General features: G+C 44.1%; 1 protein-coding gene across 1 annotated transcript in view; it reads right to left on the bottom strand.

Annotated features, from left to right (window-relative positions):
* IFT43 (intraflagellar transport 43) overlaps positions 1 to 19,660 on the bottom strand; it is a 43,571-nt gene extending 23,911 nt beyond the window's left edge. Inside the window, exons 1-3 of the mRNA XM_069017926.1 lie at positions 19,551 to 19,660; positions 19,120 to 19,209; positions 3,900 to 3,967 (exon numbers count right to left, since the gene is read on the bottom strand). Coding sequence (XP_068874027.1) covers positions 3,900 to 3,967; positions 19,120 to 19,209; positions 19,551 to 19,604 — 212 coding nt within the window. The 5' untranslated portion in view covers positions 19,605 to 19,660. The remainder of the gene's footprint in view (positions 1 to 3,899; positions 3,968 to 19,119; positions 19,210 to 19,550) is intronic.
* Between the last annotated feature and the right edge of the window lie 359 nt (positions 19,661 to 20,019).

The following is a 20,019-nucleotide window of genomic DNA, read 5'->3' as shown; positions in this document are numbered from 1 at the left end:
CTTCGTGCCAAATGCATTCCTGGACACTGTACCACTTCTGTTCCAAAATACTTCAGCATGGTCATTTTCCTAAACAAGTTTTGATTATCCCAACTCTGTGTGGCCTATCAGTCAGAAAGGGGAAATTGCAATTGTAGCTGAAGCACCTGTTGCTAAACTGTGATGATCCATGTAGAAGAAACGAGGCACATGTGCAGGCACTGGAAGGGACTTTCCTACTGAAAGCAACACTTTCAGTGTTTGCTTGCAGGGCTACCTGAAGCAAGCTGTGTTTATTCCTCAATGACCATAGCTGCTGCCCAGAGCTGTAGGAATTTTATGGGACTCATTGCAAGACCAAATGGATCAAGCACCCAAGTAAACTGAGTCCCAAGAAGCAAAGAAATTAAGATACTGCTAGAGAGGAAACTGGAAGAAATTCTATCAGGAAAGTCAGAGAGATGAGATCAGAGGATGTTGGAATTAAATGAATCATGGAAGCATCCCTCCTTTCTCAAATCTTCACCAGTATACAAAACTGAGTTCCCTTTTCCTTTCCCCACTGGCATGCACTTTGTGTGTCTTCCTTTTGATGCATGAGATAACCTGACAGCAAACCTCTGCTTTGCTTGTCACGATTGTCAGCACTGATGTCATTAGGGACATCAGCACAGCTTTCAGAACAGCACTTGGGCTCCATCCAGTGGTTAGAGAGCTGCTTCTGTAGCAAAACCCAGCTGTAATTACTGTTATTTATCTCAGCAGGCTACTGGGACCCAAGTGGCTGCCCAGGTTCTTGGCTGGTCCCCTTTCTGCTACTACTGGGGCTAGAATGTTGCTGGGGCAGCAATGAGACCGCCTCTTCTCACAGAATGATTCTTCTGAGTACATGTTTAACTAGATACAGTAGATTCAGGTACAGATGGCCCTGGTAGTATGGAAAAATGAATTTTCTGTCACTACTTTGCACCATTTATTTGCTGTTTGCAAAGGACCAGCCTGGGGGTTTACTCAGACACCAGTGGTCCTCATCTTACCCAGATTTACAAAATGGGACTCCTAGTGATGACAGCTTTTCTACAAGAGTACTGGGAGTGCAAAGTAACCTTCCCACATTTGGCTTCTGAAAACTTGAGCAAAAGAGATAATTTTGATAGTTCTCAGCAATTTAAATATCTGATACTTGTAAATGCTATGGGAGCTCATGATAAAATACTGTACCTCACACACCATCCATGCTAATTAATTTAAAAAACAATTTAGGTTGGAAAACTTTAAGAGTCCTCCTTCTCTTCCTATCATGCAACAATCTGGGAGAGCAGCATTCTGATGGAAATAATCAGCAAGATGGTGAGAATATTTGCAAGTTTACATAAGCATGACATGAGCTGGGCAGGTAAGGGACTAAAAGAGAGCACAAAGGTAGAAAAACAGGTTACAAACTAAATTCTACTCTAATATGTGCCAAATGGAAATAAAAAGAACAGTTTCAAGTAATCATTTCATACTGATAAGACTGTGAACTAGAAATATAGCAGAAAAGTATCCCTGCAGGAAAAGCAACATATGTGCAGTTGTAACTGACTGAATCTGTCAGAAACAGAACTAAAAGCTGACTTCAAATGGAGAAAAAATAACTCATAAATAGCTACAAGATCATTGCACAGTATCCCATCTGACCCACAATATATTTACACAACACAGAAAATGTAACTGTAGCCACTCTGCTCATCCTTCCTTTTTAAGTGAAAGGAAAAACAAAATCAGATTTTAACATTGTCAGTTCTGAAAATCAAATTACTTCTAACAGAACAATTCCCAAGTGTAGGTTCAGTTACACTGGCAAAAAAGGGTTTAAACCTAAATCAGATATATCAACAGAAGCATGTTATTCTAACTCCATCTACACTAGTGAATTTGGAGCAAGTTAACTTGATGGGGTTCCAAACTGAGTCAAATTGGTTGAAAAGCTGTGGGGAGATAGAGCCTGAGAAAACAGAAACAACAAAGCTACAGCAACACTGGTATGACATCAGTCGATGACTCAGACATTTCACATGGAGGCTTTACCCTGGGATATGTCACAAAGAAAGCCCTACAGGCCAGCATCTCAGACTTTTTTAAGGCAGAGAAGAAGAGAGATCAGCTTAGGGAGAATACAGAGCTGAAGGAAAGAAAAGACAGGGAAACTAGTTGCACAAAATCCTTGTACCTCATATGACTGGAGAAAGTCAGAGCAAACTTCTTCATAAAATTTATTCCAAAAACCCTTAATACAAATGAACACTGTCAGGTATGACATATCACATGCATGATTGAGCAAGGGGCACATCTTGGTCTCATGTCCCCGTGTGCAGATTCTCAGAGGCAGAAAGGTCTGCAACCCTATGTGTCCTGTTCTGCTTCTCCAGCTGAACTGCATCCAACATCATAGAAGTCTTTACTCCAGACTCCTACAATGCCTTGTAACCCATGCAGTTGAGATGCTGGGGAAGCACCACCTACAGCTACTGCTGCAAATCTATAGGATAAAGCTAATGTCAAACAATGGAAAACATGGTAAAGTAGCACGTGGCACAGTGCTGTTACATTAGGAACCTGTTCAATGTCCTTCAGGGCACATTAGGCACAGCCCTGCATATGTATTACCTCCAGTCCTTCACCTAACCAACAACTATATAACTTATTTTTCCTAAACAATTAAATTCAGCCTTCTTGTCTGCTGTCACATTTCCATAAAGCTTCTTCTTGGTCCCACAAAGATCCAGTATCATTGGTCACACTTTTTAATACCCTGAGGTGGATGCATCTTTGCAATGGCAACTTCTAGCTGCAGCCAGCCTATGAAAAATAACCATTATCTTGGTTAAACTGGAGAGCAACAGGAGTTCAGGCTGAGATCTTTATTCCAGTCTCCAGATTTCCAGACTATTTTTCAGAGACAAATAGAGTGCTAATTTTCCCAGAAAAGTTCTGTTTTCCAGAAAGGCTAACCCAGAATACAGACCAGCTTTCTCCCCTCCCAAGAAATACTGACTGTATAACAGGTTTCTGGATGTCCTCACCCATTCTCAGTTTCAGAAAATACATAACTTTTCATAAATCAGAGTCCTCCAAAGTATATATTAAGACATATATACTTTTATTATAGGCCTTTAAGTACACAAGCAATCTCACACCACTCCATGGCTGAGCGCTTCAGCTCTGTGAATACGAAATACAGCATCAGCAGATATTTCTCAGCTTGGAAAACCACAAATATTTGAAAGCAAGTAATGTCCTCCCAGTCTGAACTGTCCTTTAGTTTTCATACCTATTCTATTACCATGTCCAGATACTTCCTTTGTCCTATGTGTCCTTCATAAGCACCAGGCTTCTCAACATACATTGTACAATTTGTATACTTTTTTCTCCCACCTCTTCTTGCTGACCATCTCCATCCATCTCCATTATACCATAACCCCATACACACATAAACATTGACAAATTTCACCTTTACTGTCAAGGCTGATCACTAAATCCTGATGTGTTCATTGCACTCTTGTCAGTGTGGTGCTGTCATGTGTCACTCTCCTGGAAAGGACGGAACCAGTCAAATCCCCCCATCCTTAGCTCCTGCATTTAACATGCTTATTATGTTCCTGACTCCTTCCAGGCACTGTACCAGGTAAGGAATACACTGCCTCTGGCAAACAGGGACATGTACACAATTCTAAGCCTCACCAAGTCAGTTAGCCAATGGAACCAAGCAAGAGCAATACTTCAAATGGCTTGAACAAGTTACATTGGTATTGGAAACAGAGACCATCTAAAAGAACCAGGAAATCTGTTCCAATGTCTGTGACAGCAAAGTCCAACTAGTGATGTTTCTTTATTGCACACCTAAGTCCCTCTTAATAAGAAAAGAGGTGAGGACTCACTTGGTAGGTGCCAGAACAGGATCATCTGCCCAGCCTCCTTGCCGGCGTGGCGGTTTAGGTGGTGGGACCTTTAATAAAGAGAAGAGACATGTTACAGACAGCTCCAGTCAAGGCAAAGTCAAGCTAATTGAGACACAGGTCCACACACACTCATGTATAACACTTTACCAAATAATGGAGAGGTAGTGTTTAAAATGCTGTTTATTCATAAAATAAAAGGAAGACATAAACTACAGGACAGGTTTTTAAGCATGTCTGTAAACAAAAGATGCATCACCCTAATCAGTATCTTGACAAATTTCAGGTCTGCGTGCCTTTGACTTTTTGAGGACACACAGTACAGCAGCAGACTGAGCCACAGAGGATGTGCTCTCCTGGCAAAATAGGGTTCACTGGGAACTTGTTCATCACTGTTGCCCACATATCAGTGGGAGGTATCACATTATGTCTTTCCTAGGGTACGAGACAGCATGTTTTAGACATCTTGTTTTAGATGAGGAATTGTTCCTAAGAAGTCTGCTTTTGTCCACTGCTTAGAATAGGAGGATAGATGCCAAGTTCAGATACAGTGAGCCATACCCAAACACTTCCAGAGTTACTTGGGATGAATCCCACCACTGCCACCACTGAAATCTCTTTAGATTCATCTGGAGCTTAAAGATATCCCCTGCTATTTTCTTGCATTGTCTTGTGTGACACTCTGCCACATGGCAAGAGAAAATGGGAATTCAGCTTGGGGCTTATGATGGGAATTTTCAAACAGGGCAATGAATTCCCACTATTTGGAAGCTACCTGTTGCCAAATACAGTTTTGGGCTTGGTTCCCCCAGCCTGAGGCACTTTGTACAGCACGGCCTCCAGTGTTCTGCATGGCAGGCAATGATGAAAGCAGAGGCAAGATTAACCCAGTTTACATAGTTCCCAGTTGATGGTGCCCAGTGAGGAAAGATGGATTACAGGGACCTGTGAATGGACCATCATGAGAAAGAATGATTGGGTAAAAGCTGTCCCAAAACAGAGAAAAAATGGTAACTGCAAAGGAATTGTGGAGGGACAGGTGGCTTCCACAGCTTTTATTAAGAAAGTGAATGAGTGGGATGACTCCTGAGGAGTTTTGACTTCAGAGAGGACCTTGCATGTGTGGTGGGGTCAACCCTGAGCTAAAGCCAAATCACCTCTTGCCACAGATGAGGACAGGGTCGAGCTAACCCCTGATGGTAGGGGTCTCCCATGTTTATTTCTTGAAGTAGAAGCATTGTTTGTGAGTGTGGGAAATTAAGAGACCCTGCCAGGGGCAGCCTCTGCCTGCTGCAGGGAGGGGGCATGACCCTGCATAGCTCCCTGATAGGAGCAAAAATAGTCATCCTCCAAAAATAAACAGGGAGCAGGAATGAGGCAGGAGCTGCAGTCCCAAAATACCAACTTTCTTCGGCAAAGGGAGCACAGGAGGGCAGAGGGACAGGCAGGGAGCGTGAAATGCAGGAAACAGCCTCCTTATATGGGCTCATCCGTAGAGGACAGAGCTCAGTCGACTGGAATGACCATGTCACAGAATGTGAAGCCTTCAGGGGCCCAAGTGAATGGAGTTTTCTGATCTTTAAATGATTCCCCCAGATTCTTAAGATGCCAAACCAAAGAGGCTACAGTGCCAAAAAAGGAGCATTTTGAATTCAGTTGATCTGGACACACCCAGAGCCCAGGAAAATGCAGGAACACACACCACATATGGGTGTGCATGCCCACATAAACATGCCTATTCCCATTACACACAACCCTAACTCAAAAACACACTCCTTCCCACACAAACAACCCCCTTTCCCCTCACAGTATCCCTCTGAGAGCCAGCAAGCCATGTTTCCAACACACAGCCTCACAACTCCTCAGAAAGGTGCATGGAGATACACAAATGACACCAAAGAGCCTGGGCCATAAGGCTGAGGGAAAATGCAGCATCTCTAGGGCATTTCAATGCACCTGCAATTTAATTTACTCATCATCAAAACTAGCCTTCAGATCAAAGATAACTCAAGTGGGGCACACCAGATAAGAGGGTGATGACAATGACTGCCCCAGTCTTTGCACAGGGCACGACTCCAGGACATGCAGAGGTTTGATTCCAATGTCTTGCCAATGTTATAACGTGTTCCCATTGATCATACACACAGGGCAACCCTGAATGTCTGTCAGACCCTGACAAACATCTCATATACCCCTACAGGTCTTTTATTCCTCTTGCAATAAATCAGGTAATTCTTTCTGAATTGCCTACAGGAGCACTAGCAACAGGAAAGGTAATGTTAACTGTCAGCTGAGGAGAAATAGCTTTTCTTTGTTAGTTGCCTGGAAAGTGCTGTAATAAGGTCACATGCCACATACACTTTTGTTGAGTAAATAAACTTACCTTCATATACTTTCACATTTCCAAAACCTCAGCATAATTTACAACTGAGAATGCAATGTCATGTATTGCCATAATATGGTGACAGGTAAGGACTTTGCAGCTGCAAGCAAGAGCTCGAGGAAGAAAGTGGGATGAACATCAACCCAGATCCATCCCAGAAGGATCAGAGCACAAACAGAGTGCACAGTCATTCTGTAATGCAGCAAATGTGCTCCTAAACATGCCTTTTTGGTGAAAAAGACTGGGGGATTTAAATGATCAGAACTTGTTCGTACCTACTGTTATACCTTAGGCAAGATTTGTATGTATGTTCCCAAATGCAAAGCTATACATCCAAACCGTTTAGCGTTCAAAACACTGAGATTCCACCAGCTCCTGACAAGTGCTGTCTCTCAGCCCTTGCTGCTCAGTCTCTTTCACAACATTAACTAATCACTTACTTGCTGTGATTTGCCTTTCCACTTTGGTTTTGTCTTTTATCTCCAGAAGATCTCCTCTACTTGAGTTTCTGCGGATTGCCCCTTTTTCAAGGAAAATTGCCATGGTCTGAGTTTTTTGGGGTTTTGTTGGTTTCTTTTTTCTCAAAAATTCAGCTCACAATTTTTGTGATGGCATTTTTCCAGGATTTCTCAGGCCACCTCCCATACCAACACTTTGATACTACATCCATAACCAGTATTTTATCTCCTCCTTTGAAAAATGACTGGCCTGAATTCCATCTCTCTTGCATCAAAGTAGAAACTCTACCTTCTTCTTTATCGTTTTTCAGGCCCTTTCTTATCAGACAGATGCAAAGTTCTAATTTGGCTTCCCCATTAAAGCAGAAATTTCCAGGCTACTTGTCAGATCACATCTGCAGTTCTGAAGGTGCCAGCTGGATGTTGCTTCCCTCATGGAAGCAACTACCCTGTGTGTCTCTGAATCCTGAAGGTCCAGCAAAGTTTCTTTTAGGACCTACCACAAAAGAGGTAGATTTATGGGCATGTTAAGTCCCTCAGATTCTCAGGTGGGTCTGGAAATACGGATTAATTTACCTTCATCAACATGACAACTCCTTTGAAACACTGAGCACTCTGTGCAGGGATGCAGGGACTCAAATGACATTGACAGTGTGCAACAGAGGACACACAATTCTTCTATCATGTCATATTTCTCCTAAAATATGTAGGATCTATAGGTATGTATATTTTCCAATATACAAACACTGTGACATTTTCCACAGTATGCTGGTGTCTTGTTTTTATCCAGTATTGCCCATGGAGTGGAAAGAAAGAAGTATGGGCAGTTTCAAGGATTCTCCTCTCCAGCAAGGTGCCAGAGGCTCCCCTGACTGAGGAAAAGCAAATCTCCACAACTAGGCCTGATGAATTAGTTTTGATTGTTACCAATTAAGGAGCTGTAAGTCAAATAGCTCCACTGCTCCTAAACAGCCACATAAAACAATCTATACTCATCTCAGAGCATGTATGATATCAAAAACACATCAATTCCAAAATCTGTGCAAGCCTGGGCTTTTTGCAAAGAATAACCCATCTCTGCTGGCTCTCTGATTTTAATGAATACCCTCCAAGGGCTTCTGCATGTCTTAAATACCTAGCAGAAAATACTGGATTTGCATTTCATCCACAAACTGTCCCTCTCACAGTCACTGACTTTACTAGAGAAAGTGTTATTGAGACAGAAAAAGTTCCTGGGGGGCTTCAAATACTCTCTACCACCTATCACAGCAGGTAAAGGAGCAGTTCATATTGTTAACCAACTATCAAGAATTGATCTCCTGAAACAGTGACCCGCTATTTGTCAGCTGACGTGCATCTGTGAGGAAAGCTGTCACCTTTGCAGCATTTGGCACCTTAACCTGCCTCAGGAGTTACTGCTCTCCCCTGCAGGAAAACAGTGAATCAAGACACAACAATCTGATTCTCTGAACAAGGGGTCACCAGGTAGAATCCTCTCACAACCCATAGTTACAGGGAAGTGCCACTCCAGCCCTCCTAGACACGAACATTTCTCAAACAGTTTGCTACTACTTTATGCTACATATGGTCAGACATTTTCCCATCTACCTTTCCACCTCCTACAGTTCTTTTGTTGCCTTGAGGTGGGTCCAGGAGCACTCAGAGTATGAAATAAATGTGTGGAAAAGGAAAAGCTTTTAATAAATCTTTTTTCTATGAGATTGTCCCTAATCCACCTCAAGGTAGACAAGCAGGCAGGATACTACTAGAAAGGCTGGGAAACATGGCTGACTAGAAAAGCTGTTTCAGAAGATGTCATCAAAAGGCAAGGAGATAAGCTCAGAAAGCTGAAAATAACTGCCCTGCCGGTCAGCCAGTCGGGGTGCACAGGAGAGAGGCTGCGCAAGGCCTTGGGGAGCTCCAGGCCATGCAGTGCTGGGGCTCACACTGGGGAAGTTGGCCTAATTAGGGAACAAAAGTTCAGCTGCATTTTTCAGATTCCTCCTGGAGAATCTGGCCAACTTCCAGATGAGAGGTCCCCAGGAACAGGCTGGGAGTCCAGCATTTCTACAAGCAACCAGAAGACCTCTGGGAAAAAAAGATGCAAACCCTGTAAAATGGAAGTAGGTAAAAAACCCAATGCTTGCTTGGATGCTGGATCCTTTTGGTGGAGGGTGTTTATTAGCATGATGCAAGAATCAAAACAGATGACAGCTCTGGGACATGGAGGGACAAATTCTCAGCCCAGGACAAACACGCAAATGGGAGGGCATTCACAATGTGCAATAGCTACAGGAAATTCTGTCTCAGAGAACCCTCCCAGGTTCTCAGAAATGCCAATTGCTTCAAGAGCTATCTACTGCCAGTCCACCCTACTTCCAACTGCACGCCTAAGAACGCAGAACCCTGGCAATGTGCCATACAGAAAATGCAGCTACCCCTGATGAAGGCTCCTCTACAAGCTGAAGATCACAGGTGAGAACAGGATGCTAGAGAAAAATATTGCAGTCAGACTGTAAGGTCTTTGGCAATAGGAAATTTTTGTTCCAGCCATATACCACCACTCTCTAGATCTTATTGCAGTGCAAATTGTAGATATAGAAATTACTATAACTGACTGCATTACAATTATGACTTATTAGGTCATGAACTCTCTAAACCGGAGTGGAAGGACAGTGCCCAAACCATTGTGATTATTTTTACACAAATAAGGTCTCCTGATCAACACTCAGCTGAGTACAGCTGGTGCTGGGTTCCTCACTTGCATGTTTCTAAGTTTCAGGGAATGTTGGGGAGAGCACTTGGGGGGTGGCTGCTGCACAGATCCAGACCAGACAATGGAATGATAGTTTGGAGCTGGGTGCCAACCACGGTGCAAGGGTAAGAACTGGGTCAGGAAAATACCGCTCTGATTAAAGGCCCTGATCATATCAAGCCCCAGGCCATGTCTACACCACAGGTGCAGACACACCTGCAAGCAGGATCCATGTGAGTCAGCTCAAGTCTGGAAATTGTCTTGTTTCAGGTACTTCTGGTAACCAAGCTGGTACCTCCCCAGGTAGAGTGCGGGTTGCTTCTCACCAGGGGATCTCCACATCATTCTGCACTGTATTTTAGGATGCAAGTACACTCACTCAAACAACCCCACCCAACTGGGAGACCTAGCAATGTAAGAACACAATAGGCTTTATATTTGAGGTACTTACATTTTTTTTATAGTTGCTCTTCCAACAAACATTCAATGAGAACAATTGTTCCTGACATGTTGTCTTAACCTAAAATGCAACAGCCCATTTTCCCACCCAAATGTTTTAAAAGCACTGGCAACTAGAACTACAAAAGGACTTCAGTGCCCCCTCGGGAAAGGTCAGATCTTCAAATCCTCCTTCCAATTGTTGCCTTTAAGTGTGTTGTCACTCAAACACCAAGTGATATAGAGCCACAGAGGCAAGCATCCACCTGTATAAGGATCAGGAATCAGGTGCTGTCCCTGGTTTTAGTCCATGAAGGACCTTGAGACTACCTATGGCATGTCTACCAAAGCACAACTAGAGGATGAGGTCCCAGCTGGACTCATTCATAGACTCCCAGCTGAACAAATGTCTTCCCACTCAAATGTTGTTACCTTCAGTTAGAAAGTCCTTCCCTATGGTACCAAAATTCTTTTGGCTCCATTTGCAAAGCAGAACGGCTTCAGGAGAAAGGACTGAGAACCTTCTCAGACTCAGAACAGCTCATAGCCTTGTCATTATATATAATATTCTCTACAGAGGTGGAAAACATTACTTGCTACATCTTTCTCAGAGAAGGAAGAGGACAATAAAATCAGCGTTTCCCAGCTTAGAAAGGAGATGGCCAGTTTAATCTCTTTGTCTAAAGCATGAGGTTTCAACACTGAAATGAACATCTGCTAATTCAGGATCTGGAGGTCTCTGAAGGCAAGGAAAAGCCCAGCTCTACTTCTGAAGGCTAGAAAACACAGGATGGGGATCAGGGTCTCTCATTAGCAGTGCAAGGACATGCGCTCCCAGAACTCTCAGAATGGGGCCAGAACTCCACAGAAGGACAGGCTTTCAGACACACTCCCATTCCCAGCCACTCTTTACCATCCCAATAGATCCACCAGCCCATCCTGAGATTATCTACATATTATGCAGGCACCCAGTACTGGATATGGATTTTGTTATGAGGATAAGGCATCTAAATCCCCCTGTGCGTCTATTTAGGGAATATCCACAGTGCTTCTGCATAAAGCTCTAGCTTTTCTTTCAGTTAGGGACTAAATAACTAGTGGAGGGACTTCTCCAAGGCCCTAAAGCAAATCCATGGCAAAGCCAGGAAAAGAACCCAGCAAAATCTTGGCTCACAACCACAGTCATACTCCTGCTTATTCTGCCTCTGCAAATTAACTAAAATATTAGGATACACCCTTTATTATACCATTGATCGGCCTTACAGCCTTTGGCTAAATATCCCAGGCAGTCTTGGAAGGTGCAGCCAAATGAGTGATTCAGCTGGCAAAAATTCAGATGCAAGATGAGTGGTTTGCCAAAGGATGCAAAACATATTTCAGAGTGGGCAGATGGCTGGAGGGCAGGACTTCAGCAGGTATGTTCACATTGACAACCCAGATGGGGCTGTTTGTTAGCATTCAGGCAGCTACAAAGTTATCTTCAGCACCACAAGAGGAAAGGGACCAAATCCAGGAAGAGTTCAGATTGTAACACTCAGCAAAGCCCAAAGGGAGTTCAGAGAAGGGTTATATGAGCCATCAGGGGTCGAAGGGGCCAACTTCGGACAAATGATTCAAGAAGCCAAGTATTTCAGCTTGGCCAGGCAATGACTAAGGGAGGGATATACCACAATAAGATTTGAATCACACTTTATATTATAAAGTTCCATTAACAATTGATTTGGAAGAGACTTATGACACAATTTAGAGAAGTTTGTAAGCATACAGTAGTATTAAGTTACAAGCAGCCTACTGATCAGTCAGATTTCTGAACACTCAGTTAACCATTTTATACTATTTACAAACTTTTACAAATGGAAAAATACTATAAAGTGTGACTGTGATGCTTAAGAGCATAAGCCTGAATAAAGGACACAGGAATTACCCAAACAAGAGGGTTTTCAAAGCAGGGATCCCCTATTAATAAGTAAAATCTCCTTGCCAGGCACCATTGCATAACATCCCTGAAGCAACAATTGTTCATGTGGAAGAGTCACATCAGTATAGTTATTTTAATGAAATTTAGCAGCCAGAAGCAAGAAGGCGCCTGTGGCATGTGACCAGTCAGCACTCAACAGCAGACCTTGGGAATCAATGATTTAGGGCACTGTATGGAGGTGGAATTAGTTCCAGGGAAATGACTGTAAGGACTGGTTCCAGCGAGGCAGGGGGGGAAGATTAGATCAATTATCAGTAAAAATTTCTATTAGGCAACCAGTCCCCAAAACTATACCCATCAGTGGGAGGTCTCTTTGCCTGATAAATGGAAAAGTGCTCTGGGCATAGTCCTGAACCATCCATCCCTGCCAAATAAACCCAGTGGATCTTTTTTACAATATCATCTCTTGCACTACCAAGAGAAAACTGAGCTAATCTGCATAGTCTGTACTCCTTGTGATGAGCATATCCTTCTGAGGCCAGAATTAATGAGATGGGTGATACGGGTTTCTTTTCTGGGCTTTAAATTTCACAGATGAATCTACTATGCTACCAGTACTGGAGTGGTCCTTCAGCAGAAGGAATTAAGAGCACAGGAGAGGGTGTTTTAATTGTCTTACATATACAGACAGCAACTCTAGGCAGGAGAAACTGGGCAACACCAATTCCATGGTTAGGAAAAGTGCAAGGCAATTAGCCCAAAGACTTCAACAGAAACAGGTAGAAGTTCTCAAGTTGTTCTGAATGGGATCATCCTGGCTTCTAATGCTAAATGAATGCTGAGATGTATTTTAGTTTTGCTACAGGATCAGAAAGGATATGTGTATTTCTTCTCTGTGTGTAATAGGAGCCTGGTAAGAAGCACTATGACATCCTATTAACTACAGATTCTGGCATTCAGTGCTGGTGCAATAAAAAGACTTATAGAAAATACAAAGGCACATGTCCTTGTTACTACTGGCTGGCCCTCTCCTCTGGGGCACCAGCAAGAGTTCATCATCCCTGAAGACAACTGTTATAAGAGCAAGCTAACCATACTGGACAGCAATCTAGGTTCAGTCAGGTTTTGTACTCTATTAGCTAATTGCTGCCCTGACTTCTAAATGAAAATAGAGCATCTTTCCAGTGGCCACATACACATCTGTGACCTCAAAACAAGATGCAGCAGCTGATAAGAGCAGCTGTTACAAAGATAATTAAAAACCTGTCAGCAACAGAAACAGAGGATGCAGGAAAGGTACTGCATCCAAAGCAAACTTTATATTATTCTCCAGTACTAGAGTACCTTCTTAAGGTAGTCTCCAGACACACAACAGGTTAATCCTACTAGTCCCCTTCAGAGGAGCCAGCATCTACCTAGAAAGCCTCTAGTCTTACATGGTCAACTTTTTCCTGAGAGTCTTCATCCTAGAAGGGTCAGGAGGGAAAAGGAGAGAAAGAAGTTAAAAGGAAGCACTATGGAAGCCTGCACAAAATAGGCTTGAAGATTGACATTTATGGCTGTCCTGCAGCACATGCTTTGCAACCTTATTCTCTTGACAAAGCACAAAGTTGTTCCCACCATTGTAACATTTTATATCCAGTCATTTATGCATATACCAACTGTGATACTTGAAGAAGAAAAAAAAAAATGTGAGCAAGAAGATACAGACTTAGTTCATCCTCCCTATAGCATGATAAAACCCAAATTATTCAGGTGTGTAGGATGCTAGAAAGATTCATATGGAGAGTCACTGCAGCCATGCCAGAGACCAGAATTGATGCTGGACCAGTCACACCAGGGGTTATACACTGTAGCAGGCTACAGCCCTTTTTTCAGAAGCTACTGTTTCTCAAGGCAACATCAGATTCTCCCGAAGAGCAAAAGCTGTAGCAGTTAGCATAAGATAGGCATAGCTGACAACAGTATTAGCTTCAGCAGATGATCTTTAGCTAACACTGTAGTATAAGGGAGCAGCTTAGTTGTGGGGTAGATAAGTAACTCAAGAAATCAGCCTGTTAGTCACGGTGGAAGTTGCAAACTGGTCAAGAGCCTTTTAGATGAGCAGACTGTCAGCACCAGCAGTGGCAACAACTGTGCTGTTAGGCACCAAATGCAAGGAGGCAATTAAGAACCCAATAATCTCTATGCTATTCTACAAATCACAGTGTTCAGAATAGCTCAGAGGGAGAATCTAGAGTATCCAAGATTGACCTATGACCCTTTACCAAGAGTATGCATGGGATGGCTGGAAACACTCCACTAACCCACCTGACTTTTCTTCTGGACTGCATCATCTCTCCCATAGAACACAGAAGCTATGTGATTCATAAATTGCATGTATCTCTGATGGAAGCAGTTTGGTATCTGAGTTCATTTTGTGTCTTTGCTGTCATTTGGTCTTATGATCTATGACAAGAGCAGAGGGAGCCTACATGCAGATTAGGGCAGCTGAGGTACAAAAATGTCCATACCAATGAGCAGCACAAATGAAACCAGATCTGCCCAACTGGTAAAAATCTGTTGGAAGTGTGTATCTGTCAGCCAAGGGCCTGCTTGTTCCCACAGCCAAAAGCAGAAAGGCTTCTGTGGGGTCCAACAGGACCTAAGCTTCTCTGGATGTACAGAGCCCAAGTGGCACAGACTTGCACTAGCATGGAAGAAAATCCAGCTGGGCAACACATGTTGGGAAAGCATTTAAATAACCACTTCTTGGAGCAATCTTCCACGTGGGTTTCACCCTCAGCATTTTTTTTTAATTCATTTGGGTTAGGTAATGGAGGCCTATTTAAACAATGCCTGGATGTCAGCCTAAAGAATCACTGCCAGGAGTGTTTGTAAACTGGGTGGTGGAAGTCCAGATAGCTGTTTTGTGAAATTCACCTGTGGGAACATCCTTCCAATATGCAGCGGACGGGGCCCAAGTTTTTGTCTGTCTACATGGATCTCTGCGGAATAAGGTATTTTTTACAGCAAGAAATGCTTTTTAACTACCACCCAAGGACCACAACTACATAAGCAAGCTTACGAATACCAGCTAGGACAACAAGAGAAGAACATACTTTCACAAGTGAAAGCACAGAGCCTTTCTCCAAGCTGTGGTAAAATATGGTGGAGAGAACCAGCAAGGAACTTGATTTTTGGGCATGCCCTGATATAAAGCCATTTTGTCCCACCTGTGTGGAAATACTGTGTGGAATACGGAAAACCTTCATCGTTTAGGCTGACCATTGCCTAGCAAGGCAGTCTCCACTCAAAGGATCTACAGAGTGTTGCCAGAGACACACTGGCAAAATCATACTGAGAATGTAAGAGGCAGAAACCAGGGAACTCTTGGACAACGTCCCAAGGGGATCACATCACTGTAGGATAAAGAGAAAATAGACTGGGGAAGTAGAATAACAGTAAAATATTTTTGCATACAGATTTCTTACAGAACAGCAAATAGTTCGCTTGTCCTGAGAGAAGAAACAGGAAAGGAAAAATCTGCTGATACATTTTTTAAAAAGGCTTTTCCACTCAGCTTTCCAAATCAATCTCATCAAGAGCTCCAAACCTGGCCAAACAGCTTCTTCTGATGGATGTCATCAAGCCAGCATTCAGGCTGTTGGGTGCAGTGATGTTAGAGCCAGGAAAAAGGTTTGACTTTTACTCTATGAAAGTGTCCAGAAGTCCTGTTAGGATGGGATAGCAAAGATCTTTAACAGATCTCATTATATGATCTGTCCCTCCCATTATACAAATAACATGACTAGCTTGAGTTTCTCCCATTCTGTCAGAAACTTGATAGCATCAAAATGAGTAAGTGTACCACATCAAGCCAGGGGATGGGAAAGGCCTCTCAATGGAAAAAGAGATAAATTACCCCTATGAAATGTTTGAAATGTGGAGTTCTGGCATGCAGCAAGCAGATTTATCTCTAGGAATTCCCACTTACAGCATATTCCCCTGGGTGCCCAAGAAGCGCCTGCCAAATTGCCAAGGAGCTCTGAACACGCACAGCCCTTGCTGCAGGAGGGTGCCGACTGCACCAATTACAGCAAATAATCATGTTCCTTCTTGCCTGGTGAAAAAACACATAGCTGCAGTGTTGTTTGTCAGTACTTGTACTTCTGAAAAGGCAGGAATGCTCTGCATGTCAGATGGCAGAGTGTGAGCTTTGTGACCTTTCACAAGCCCCTTCTACATCTGAAGATAATGCAGGTACTTCCACACAGAATGGGAATTATCAAATAGAGATTTGGGCAGAGGAATTACAGATTTGCTGCTGTAGTTAAGAATATTCTTGTGGGAGACACATACAACAGGCGCTGAAAAAATACTAATCATAGTGTTTTCATAGAGCTTGGGGGAACTATATTAGGCTACAAGGCACAAGACATTACAACTATGCCCTGGGGAAGGGGGTTTTAACAACACATTTGTTGTATAGAGTAACTGGAGTCTCTTTTGGAAGAGAGGGCCCAGGCCAAGCAGAGAGCAGCAGTAACCTGATAAGATCTATGCTCCAAGTCAGATGATTTGCCTATTGACTTCAAAATAAAGATCTTTTTAATTACATTAATTGTTCACCTCTCTAAGTGAATTTCCTTGTAATAAGCCCAAATATTGAAACATGGATAGAGAGGTACTTTTTGCTTCCTTCAAGCAAGCTACTCTGACTGGAAAACACTTCCTGGATGCTTCTCCGTGTCATGAAAAGACCAGAACAATAGCACAAATGGTATGCTCATACTAGAAATTTGCAATGGGTGGAAACTGGGTGGATTGGCATGGGATTTAAAAAAAAAAATTAAAGAGTAAAGGTGAATTAAACCAGTTTTAAAACTCTGAGGAACCTCTGAAGCCAAAATCACCAACCTGAATGTGAAACTGCGTATGAGGGGTGTAAATGTGGCAAAGGTTTAAGACAAACATCTTTGTCTTCAACATTAGTAATAAGAATAAAACCTTCTATGCTGAAATTAATTACATGGGGCCTACTCCACTACTGCCAGTTCCAGGAAAAAAATAAAAAAGGACTGTTTTTTTTTAATTTTGAATTTCTTTTGGGAAGATTTCTTATAAAAGTTTCAAGATGACTAGATGGCTGAATGAGACATTCATTGTAACAGCTGACCCCAACACTTAGCAGCAAGCCAAGGCCAAGCTTCCAGAAAAGTAAATGGTGATTGCCAGTCTAGGGTGATGGACAAAACAATATTGGTTCTGTTAAATGCTCACTTTGGTAACAAATATGGTCATGTATAAAAAGCCTCCAATTTTGGAGCAAAGGAAAAGATTGAGGGTTATTTATAGTGGATTTTGTCTTTATTCCAGTAGCTCCACGGTTTTCGATTAACACAAACATTTAACAACAAAGATCTGTCTGAAGGGAGACTATTGACACAAACTATTCTTTCTGGTGGTTAAGACCCAGTAGTAACATATTTGAATGTTGTAAGGCCTGGAAGTCCTCATCTTCTGCTGCTGAAAAGCTCACTGCTTTCAAACAGAACACTAAATATTGCTTCGTCTTCTTCAGGGTTGCCCAAGGCCTGGAGCCCCTGTGATCTCTTCCCAGCTGTTGTAATGGCTGCGATGTGAGCACTAAGCACAAGCACACCTGCAGTAAGTTACAGTCCATCAGTTGTACCTCCACAAAATGCCCTGGTCTCTTTAAAACCAGGGAATCTGCCCATGAACTAGGATGGCCAGTTCCAGCAAGAGAACAATCTGACAGCGAGACACCCTAATCTGGAGGCCAGCTAATGATTACATGCCCTTAAGCCACCTGGTTTCTTTAAGACTTTTTTTACCTATGAGGTCCACGGTTACTTTTATTTCTTAAATTGTGTCTTCTGCACATTCCCTCACAGAATCCATCCTGAATGTCTACAGCATACCCAAGGGGAGAATGCATAGGTGGGAGATGATTCTCCATCATGCCTATCAAAAGAAAAGAGCATACTTTCTCCAGAAAAAAAGCCTGCTCTATGAGGTATTATGGTAAGCTAAGCTGTAGCAGTGCTATTTTCAACAGCATTGCAGGGTATCAAAGGAAAAACCACCGCCCAACCATGTTGGCAAAGATGTCTGGGACACAGCTACTCAGTGTAACAGGAAAGCTTTGTCACTGCACAGAGAATCAGGGAGTACTCACTCCAAGACAGAAGGTCCCAGGGCTCTGAACAGAGTAGCCTGAAGCAGAGTTGGTGCCAGGGTGGCCAGCAGAGCAGAATGTGTTTCCAGTTTAAAGAAGCTAAGAATATGGTATGCTGGAGACCATTGACTGGCATTGCAAAAAGTTAAGCATCACCTCATTTAAGCAAATATCACTGTCAACAAGCAAAGTCTGATGACCCGTTTGTCCTTCTGGTATGTGTCAGGGAGCAAAATTGGTATGTAATTTCTTGAGAGATGCTCCTTCTAGCAGGAGGTGCCTGTGGAGAAGCCATGCTAGCATCCAAGAGCAAGCTTCCAGGAAGAATTTCAGCATTCTGCAACACTAAGCAAAAAAATGAATTGAAACAGTTCAGATCTATTTCTGGATTCTTGAGGATGTTGCCTCACTCTCCTGAGAAAGAGGAGTTCCTGACCCCCTTCTACCATTTAAAGATGTACTGATAGAACAGCCTCTGAACCAAAGTTTTCCTCCAAAGACAAGTGGGAGCTGAGTTTACACATTATTACCCACAAGGAAAAGTCTCAGATGCTGCAAAGCTGGCTCCTAGCATGACCTTTGTAGCCGTGCACAGAGGAAAGGAAAAAGAGCATCACTGCACAAACTTGATAGAGACCATGTCAGATACTCTGGCTCTAGCAAAGCAAAGCACAAAAGTAAGGCATCTGTTTACCTGTACTCTGACTTGCTACCATAGATGGTGGCAAAACTGGTCACAAAATTATGTGCATTCTCATATTTTAATTCTAGGAATTAAAATATCAGGAAGATATGCACGAACAGGAGGGACAGGCCTCAGTCCTGTATGATACTACTTTCCATACTTGACACATGAGAAGCCATAGCCCTAGATAGGACCCTTTGTGGAAACTATTATACAAAGGGCAACACCAGGAAAGGGACAGGGCAGTCGTATGAGTCCCAAATCTAAGGACAAAATTCAAAGTGCAAAACACACCATGCAGGAACGAATCTCAGAAGAAATTAATAATTCTCCACTGGAGACACCAGCGGGATAACAGACAAGTCATCCTGACAGGACACCCACCTCTCCAAGAGAAGCAGACGGAGAATTCTTCCTGCTGAGATTTTCATCTCCAAAGAGGTCTTGGCGGGCTCGACGGCCCATCTTTAGTACCTGTAGTACAGGGGGAAACACGAAGGAGCAGAGGACACACAGTTACTGACAAAGCAGTTTCACTGCAGGCGGCAGAACGCCAAGGCACGGCTCTACCGTCGCGCCCCGCCCCGCAGCGAGGCGCGGTGCCCTCACAGCGCAGAGGGATCCCTTGCCGCAGGTGTGAGCCCCGCAGCCGCCTGCCGGCCGGCCCGCCCCGGCCGAGCTGCTCGGCCCTTCCGCCGCACGGCAGCCGGGCCGCCGGCCCCGCACCCGCCCCGGGCCGCGAACGGACCGCGGTTCAAGGCCCCGGAGCCCCCGCTCGCAGAGGCTGGGCCCGCCCCGGGCCCGGGCCCGCTCACCCCGGCGACGCCGCCCCGCCGCGGCGCCTCCGCTCGCTCCGGCTCAGCCTCCATCCGCTGCCGCGGCCGCCGGTGCTTCCGGCGGACAGCCCGCCCCGCCGCCCCGGCAACCGCGGGCACGGCCCCCGCCGGGCTCGGCCCCCGCCGGGCTCGGCCCCCGCCGGGCTCGACCGGCAGCCCCGCACCGCCCGGCCACCCGCCCGCCGGGGGCTGGGTCGCCGAGTCGAGCACTCGGCGCCTGGCAGCCACTGATATATCCACCCCCCAGCAGTCTTAAAACCTTGGCCTGACTAAGGGTGACACCAGTGGTGCAACACCTCATGCGGGTACTCTGTTAGCCCTTTCTGATTCCACCCGCGGTGGGGCAGGCCGGGAACAGCCTGACGCTTTGCCTTCTCCAGCTTTTTGCCGAAGACACTTTTTAAGTTCCCACTAAGGCAGATAATCCTAGCCTTACAGATTTGTCTCC

This window comes from Aphelocoma coerulescens, chromosome 5 (assembly GCF_041296385.1).
Source record: "Aphelocoma coerulescens isolate FSJ_1873_10779 chromosome 5, UR_Acoe_1.0, whole genome shotgun sequence".
Taxonomy (NCBI): Eukaryota; Metazoa; Chordata; class Aves; order Passeriformes; family Corvidae; genus Aphelocoma; species Aphelocoma coerulescens.
Note: the sequence above shows the minus strand (reverse complement) of the source record. Positions and strands in the feature narration are given on the sequence as shown.